At 33.3% G+C, this 8,612-nt stretch overlaps 1 protein-coding gene across 1 annotated transcript; it reads right to left on the minus strand.

The window, feature by feature from the left end:
* Nucleotides 1-6,169: 6,169 nt before the first annotated feature.
* Nucleotides 6,170-7,946, minus strand: LOC121258592 (ethylene-responsive transcription factor ESR2-like). Its single transcript, XM_041160135.1, has one exon. It carries the CDS (start codon nt 7,842-7,844, stop codon nt 6,606-6,608), a length of 1,239 nt encoding a protein of 412 aa, XP_041016069.1. The 5' UTR covers nt 7,845-7,946; the 3' UTR covers nt 6,170-6,605.
* Nucleotides 7,947-8,612: the final 666 nt, after the last annotated feature.

The following is an 8,612-nucleotide window of genomic DNA, read 5'->3' on the forward strand; positions in this document are numbered from 1 at the left end:
GATGCAGGAGAAAATTCGAGGTCGAATCCTTTTGAGGAGAGGGGGAATGATGGACACCAAGATGGATCTAGTCTTAAAGATCATTTGCAAGTTTCAGATAGGCCAATTACAAAGTCAATAGTCAAGAAGATCAATGAGGGAATGCAAGAATTGGTGCAATCCGCTTGTGATGAAACTAGCAAGACTCCAACACTCAAGATGGGCTTTAGAGAAGGAGATCGAGTTTTTATCCACTTGATACAAGTTATGGAAGACATGAGCTAGAGTTATTGTTTGGACCTTGTTTAATTTATTAAAAGGGTATATTTTATTAGTTATAAGAATTAGTCTAGAATAATGGGGCTTGAGGATGTTTGACCAACATATGTTTTATATTTTATGAACTAGGGTTTTAATAGCAACTTTTAAGGATAGTTTAGGAGTTGTTTTAGTTTGCAGTTAGGATTTCTTTTGGGAAGGCCTTGTATTTCACCCAAGAGAATTTTGGGAAAGGATTTTATGTTAACCTAGGATTTTTGGGGGATTGAAATATGTATGTTATTGTAGCCAAGTACTGTAGCTGCAATACTATTCACTTAGGGGTATTTTTGGAAGATGGAGATTTATTTTAGTCAGGGTTTTAATTAGGTTTTGGTTTAAATACTCTTTGTAGCCTCATTTCATGAGTTTATGAAATTTGATGAATTTATTCATTGTGAGTTGAGTTTATCTCTTGTTGTTGAATGAACTTTTGAACTTATCAAAGGCAAATCACAACTTTTGTAGTGTTCTTCCTTATAATTTAGGTTCTTGAGACAAGTTCTTAAAATGAGTTATTTAACGGGTCTAAATTTTTCATTGGCTTAATTTTGACTTTCTTGGATGAGTTTTCAAATTGATTGTGAGTTCAAGTGATTTCATTCCCACGAGTTCATATCAGAGAGAGAGAGACAGAGAGAGAGAGAGTCCTTAATATAGGGCCGAGGAAGAGAAACTTGATTTGAGAAGAAGATAGTGAGTTGGGCTGAGAAAGGGGATAAGGCAAGCACTTTTTCACTTAAATCAAACGATTCGTTTTAAAAACATGTAGGGTGTGTGCACACAATCCCTGATTGGAGACAGCAAATAGAATTTTTCGCTAATAAAACACAACGAAAGTTGACACTTAATAGAGGGGAAAGGCCCGAATGCTATTAGAACTTCAAAACCCAAGCCCAAGCGTTGCCTTCAAGGGATCTCATAAGTAAACTTTATGATAGCCCATGACTTGGTTCTTGTTTCAGAAGATGATCACCGGCCATTTTTATTTTTTACTTTTTTGAAAAAAAAAAAAAAAAAGAGCTATGTTTTAAGAGTTTAACTTTTAAATTGCATAACAAGTTTTAATCTCACTTCCGAATTTTATATATTTTTTCAAAACCCCGATTTTTAAAACGACAGAAAAAGAAGAAGATTGTCTTCCCCGTGTGGTTTTGGAAATTACTTTCCAATGAGTAAAATATTTGGATCGATCATGGACAAAAATAGAGTAAGAAGATGCTTGGAGAATAAGATCATGAGATGATAAATCAGTGAATAGTAATTAAATAGATTGCAAATAGTAATGAAAATGTTTGAGTTACGTTATTTTATCAAATTTTGAAAAATGAGAAAAAAAATTGAATAAAAATATTATAAAGTTAAAATATTATTAAAATATAATTTTTGTTTTGAGATTTGAAAAACTTACATTTTTATTTGTGTTTTGTTTCAAAATTTAAAAAATTTGTAATGATTAGGTAATAATTAATTAGATGAAAAAGTTGATAATTTAAAATTAAAAAGTGTTTGTATTTTGAATAATATTTCAGAAGAAATAAGATGAAATGAGATAGGATAAGTTCGGGATGGGATAAAACCATCACATCTTCCAAACAAACAAGCCCTAAAATAGTAATAATGAGAAAAAACCTATTTGCAACCCGCCTTCTTAGTGACATGCACACTCATCAATACACTATTAAAGTGGTAATCAACTTCCACATCATTTACCATTAAATCGCGATGGGTTTTCACAACAAGTAGTGTACGTGTTTACACATCAACTGTATATAGAAAACTATTTAATTAATGGGAGGACATATATAAAATCTAACGAGATGATCGTTAATTCCTTTAATTTATATATTATATCAACCTACTCTTCTAAATGCACATGTGCTATTTAATTATATTAATGTATCTATATCTTTTCTCAAATTTGAGTATTCAAATTAAAAGAGAGGATCTGATCAATATTCCCTCTTTAATTATAATCTGAACCCATTATACCCATATTGCTAGAGTGAATGGTCCTTAATAGATACGTACATGCAAAACCCCCCTCACATTAAGGTGAATTATTATGAGCCTAAGAAAGGTTATATCGATTAAATGCTATAGGAACAATCGATCCCAACATCCAATTAATATCTTTGATTTTTTTTTTAATTTTAATTTTTAATTTTTGTATTTTATTTTTTTTTGCGTGGGATGTTAAACAACTTAATTCCCCTTCTTGCACGTTGCCCACGCAAACGCTAGCTAGCTCTACTTCTAAAACATTAACAGGTCCTGGCCCCTATTGATTTCTATCATTATCGTTTTCAAGTCATGTACAAGGAAAATACTTTAGTAAGTATAAAAGAATTATATAAAAGTAAACTATAAATTGTCGTGATTTATTGTGATTAGGGCTGTGCAAAAAACCCGTTAGACCGAGCAACCCATCTGACCCGATCAGATCCGTCTGACAAAATATGGTTTTGCTTCGGTGTCAGGTTGAACCCGATAAATGATAGGGCAGACCGACTCTTAACATTCTTAAGTGTTCAGACAAAAATCCCTAGCGTAGCAATCCATTTCTGAAAATGAAAATAAGCTTTTTGTTGATGCTGGTTATAGTGGCGGCCTCGTCCGTTGGAGTTGTTACGTTTCTTTTGATTCTTCTGGTTTGGCAATGTTTTTGTTTCAGAGAACTTAAAGATTTCGCACCAAAAGCTCCAAGCGTTCGAGCAACAGTTGGGAGTTTTGCAAGAGTTCAACAAACAACGAGTTTTCATCATCAACCTCGATACTCAGATGTCAGAAGAAGAGGGAATCAGTACGTTTTCGCACGAGGGGTTTCAGTGAAACCTCTGTTTAGTTGGGCTGATCATCCATCGCTGGTTAATGATGTCGTCAAGAATGGATGGTCTCAATTTGCTTTCACCGGCAACAAATCCTCAACGACAAGATCAACGTTGTTGGGTTTATGCGCTGTCGGTGATCAGGGAATCGAGACCGAGGCTGAAAACAGTGAGCATAAGCCAACCTTCCATGGCTGTTGCGTCTGTAGTTAGGGCAGCTTTGCCTTTGCCCGGCCCGCCCTTGGGAAGAACATAGATCCATTTTAGGAGCTTTGACTTGTAAAATAAGACATTCAACAACAGAGTTCTTCACCACCTCCCTCCTCCTCTCGCCATTTCCCACGTTCCAAATCTCCTCTCTTCCCCCAAAAACTCAAGCGACTAGCAAAAATCAGAGTGATTTAGATATCTTTTCAATCCTTTTTTGTTTATCTGAGCTCTAAATAGTCAAGAGTGTAGTGATGTTGTTGTGCAAATGCTGAGCGGATTCGTTTTCGACCCAACCTAACTATTACGGGTCGGGTTGTTGTGGACATAGTATATATGCGGACGGGTCGGGTTGGGGCCAAACCCAGTACGGGTTGGACGGTGTGCAGGCCTAATTGTGATATATCAAGTTAAAGTTATTTTTATTATAAAGTAAATCTAACAAATCCTATGAATTTACATCAATTTATAAGTTTATTTTTCTGTAATATCTTTATATATGTAGCAGTACTTCTCACACTTAAAATCAACAGCTTATTAATTAGAATTCCGGCCCTATATTTCTGCCTTAATTCTCCAGTTAATTAAGATCAGCATAGTCATGTGTTTAATTCCATAACTGGCTTTAAATCCTGTATGTATAATATATATATGCTCGAGATCTCTTCCTACCTGCCGATTCATCCAGAACCAACGCGCGGCCGCCCCTTTTCTTTCTTATGCGTCTATATGCATGGGTTGTTGAGAAATTTGTGGAAGGAATTGGTTCGTGAGACCTTTAATTTATTAATTTTAAGTTTTGCATATACAAAAATCCTAATAACTAAAAGTGAAAATATTTAAATATTAATGCTTCTAGGTAGTGACAAAATTTCTAGAGATAATGCATATTTCGCCGCTAAAAACCACGTACTTTTTAACGACTATTTGACTATGAATTAAGTACTTCTTTATATTATATATTTATTATTTTTTTAAAAAATAAAATTAAAGATTTCGCTAATTTTTTCTTTCTAGTGATAAAATATGCTGTCCCAATATATTTTGTGGTAAAAAAAAAAAAATAGTGACAAAACGTTCTTTTTCCGTATATATTATAACAACTAACAAGTTTGATATTGAAAAAATAATAATAATAATATTTAAATAGGGCCGCCGCTAGGCAGTAAATGCTTCCAAACTAGGAAAGAATATTATTCAAACAACTTTGGCGACGATATATAATAGTCTTAATAGTACATAATTATTATCAGTTGGGACTAATAATAATTCGATCTGTGCATGTGCGGTTTGGAAGGAATATTAACGATAAACAAAACTTAAGAATTCGTTTGTTTTCACAGATGAGATGAAATAAATTGAGATAAAAGTTTAAAATTAAATAAAATATTATTAAAATATATTTTTTTAATATTATTTTATTTTATAATTTAAAAAAATTAAATTGTTTATTTTATTTTATGTGGTAATTTAAAAAAAATTATAATGATTAGATGAGATAAAAATTGTTGTGAAAGTGAACAAGGCAAGTGTTATGAATTGGCGAGTGGCGCATATTTTTAAAAGAAAAATAAGATTCAATATTAAAAAATTATTTTTTTACGTGAATCTCATATTTACTCACTCTTTTTCAAATAAATGTGTAGCGCTTATAAAATCTATATCTGCAAATATCATGCATTCTTGATCATCAGACTATCATATATATTATATGTGAACGCATCATGTACATGCATGTACCTTGAATTGGCCGGGGAATATATACTATGATCAATTACTAGATTAATTAACCGTGGTAAAAAAGCAACGTGTTTTGTACTTACTCGTCAGAGATCAATTAGCTACTTAATTTAGCCTCATTTGTTTGTATAGATAAGAGAAATTAAGGAGAGATGAATTGAGATAAATAAAATATTATTAGAATATATTTTTTTAATATTATTTTTATTTTAAAATTTAAAAAAATTAAATTATTTATTTTATTTTACGTGAAAATATAAAAAAATTATAATGATTAGATTAGGTAAAATCAGAATTATTGTAAAAACAAACAGGTGGCCCGATTAAGATCATCAGCATGACATACGTACGTACTCGCAATGATTTATGCAAAATTTCTAATAGCATGTCAAATTAAGGTCTCGTTGTATTATATTATATGTAAATAAAATAAATGCAAATAATTAAGGTAAATAGAACTAATATTCATCATGATCGATCGTATCATGTAATTAATACATTTTATTAGTTTTTTCTTTTTCCCTCTTTCTTTATTCATTTTTAAATCTTGACACAAGTACTTATAATATATGAAAATATTTATTTTAATAGAGCTTAAAAAGTCCTCATGATAAAATGTATGACTTTATAAAACTTGAAAAAAAGAGTAACTAAAATAAATGTATTAATTTCCAGCTTAGCTACATGATGATCATGTTAGCTTCTTAATTAATCCTATTTTTATTAATTAATTTTATTATCTTTCCTAATTATAAACTTTTTAACCGACAAAAAATATATATAAAGTCTTTTTACGATCTCATTCTAATTTCTTCTCATTACAAAGTACTCTTTTGTAATTTATATTTTAATTTATTTGTTATTTATTCGTTAGATTTTTCTAAGCCTTTATTTCTGATCATGACATCTAATTAATTTTTAGGAATGGAGAGAATAAAGATAAAGTTGGAATGAATTTAATTAAAAAAAAAAAAAAATTGCTTTGAAAACTTGATGTGTTAGCTGTTGCATGCTTGAAAGAAACAAAATATTAAATGGATCCGAATTAAAGTGAGACAAAGAAAACCTTTTGGCGAATGGCGAATACAAGGTCAACGTACGCAAAGCCAAATTAAGCGAGCTGGCTACCAAACAGTACTGGATCAGAATTTGTTCTTTCATCCTGAAGTATTAATTTCCATGAAAGAAGCAAACAAAAACCAAAATCCAAGAAACCATGAGCAGCTTTTAACCTAGATAGAGAAGAAAACCTGATCATGGAGAAAGGTCATTAAAAGAGACAAACAAGATATATTGGCAACCGCGGAGATCGATCCATCATTATGTTATAAGAGATCGATCGATCATAAATTTATAACAATACATAATATTATAAAATATTAATATAACATCTTCACCGAAGAAGTACATAAGTACCATATAACATGATATCAGACATATATATCTTTCAAAAACCCTAGGATCATGCAGCTTCGAGTTAGATTTCTTCAAAAGCTGGTAAACTACTTGAACAGAGATAGTTTTCTCAAAAGCTCAAGCATTCTGCACCCTAGCTGCAAATGCACTCAAAGGTTCCTGGTACTGGAAGAAGTCATCCATTAACATAGATTCCGGTCCCCCAACCTGGTGAAGATTCACCTCCGGCATCTCGTAACTGAAAGGCACAGCCGCCGCTTGAGTCATGCCAAAAAGCTCGCTTCTGACCCCGCTTAGATTCTCGAGCTGATGTGGAACTTCTTGGTAGTCAAAAGAGAAGCCAAGATGGTCGTTCTTTTCCCCCCTCTTCATCTCATCCAATGATTGAGGAATAGACATGTCAGAAATCTGCGGTGGACCAGAATCAAAGGTGCAAGTCTGGGTTTTTGGAGCCTCACACTTCTTGGTTGATGGTTTTGGGAAAAACCCATGAATAATCTCTTCCAATAGGCCTGAGTCTGAGGACTCTTTGGGAATGAACTCAAAGTCATGAATTTGTTGAGCGGTTGTTCTATTGGAAACCCCAGTACTACAGTTATAACTGATCAGATTGTTGTCAATGGGTGGATGACTGATGGAAGGACTTATGAAAGTTTGAGAGATATTTAAATTACTAGACTGATTCAACAAAGAACAGTCGGAGAAGGCACTAGCAGAAGAAGAAGAGACATTGATGCACGGAAGCTGTTCATGATCAAGACCCTGAGGCTGAGTGGGTGAGACCAAGGATGGGTTCGAGGAAGAACTAAGCAAATCACGAAGGAGCAACATGTTCGGAGAACTATTTTTCTGTGCTGCAGACCCAGGAAAGTGATCACCATCACGATGGTTAGAGAAAGCTGACGAACCTGAAGCGGAACCAAACTGATGACGGTTTGCTGGGATCTTAACAGGCCGCTGAGATTGTCTGGGGAAGTTAAATGGAGGGAGGAACGTATCGGTTGCAGAGGGAGGTGGCGGAGCCGGGTAAACGAAGTTGGTCCGAGCCTTGAGTCCGCGCATGGCTCGAGCGGCGAGGTCGTAGGCGCAGGCGGCTTCTTCAGCGGTGTCGAACGTACCGAGCCAGCGGCGCTCCTTGGACTGCGGGTCTCTGATCTCGGCTGCATAACGGCCCCACGGCCTCCGGCGAACTCCACGATATCTCATTGTGCCACCGGGTTGATCTCTCAAGGACCTCTTGTTGGTGGTGGTGGTGGTAGTTGCTGCGGTCGCCATGGCGGTGCACTTCTTATGGAGGTCGGAGATTGGCTCCAGCGAGTGGGTTAGCCGATTTAGCCGCCTGAAATCGTCTCCCATTTCTGTACGACTGTACGTTTGCGAAAAGATAATTGTTGCTGAAGGAGAATGATCCGAACAAATCAACGATCCCAAAATATTACCTAAGAGAACCAAAGGGCTAGTTTCTTGCACCGAGGCCTCTGCGGGTGTATTTATAGTTGCATTAAGAAAGAAATAAGAGCGTGCAAACTTAGAGTCTGTAAATATTAAGTAATTATTTTAAAAGAGAATAATGAATTTTATTATTAAAAAATTAATTTTTGTTATATCTATCTCATATTTTATTTATTTTTTTTAAAATGATTATACGGTGTTTACATAATTTACGGTTGAAAATATATTTTCTCAATAAATAAATAGGCAACTAAATTTAAATTAATCACAGGAGGGGCCAGCACCACAAAATAATAATTATAAGAATATATGAAGAAATTTTGGTTACGTAGATAAGATGAGATATTTTATTAAAAATTAAATAAAATATTATTATAATATTATTTTTATTTTAAAATTTAAAAAAGTTAAAATTTTTTATTATATTTTATTTTAAATTTAAAAAAATTATAATAATTATATAAAATGAGATAATATATAAGTTTGATTTTGTTTAATCAAACCAATCTATGTACGAAGAGTTTTTGAAATGGAAGGGTACGTACGTAATTATATTGGTGATAACATTTTCCTTAGAAAGTAGTGCTATATACGTGTACTTTTTTTTTTTTTTTTTTCTGATGGAGTGTACTTAAGTAGTATTATGTTTACACAATATTATACATATTGATT

Source organism: Juglans microcarpa x Juglans regia, chromosome 3S (genome assembly GCF_004785595.1).
Source record: "Juglans microcarpa x Juglans regia isolate MS1-56 chromosome 3S, Jm3101_v1.0, whole genome shotgun sequence".
NCBI classification, from domain to species: Eukaryota; Viridiplantae; Streptophyta; class Magnoliopsida; order Fagales; family Juglandaceae; genus Juglans; species Juglans microcarpa x Juglans regia.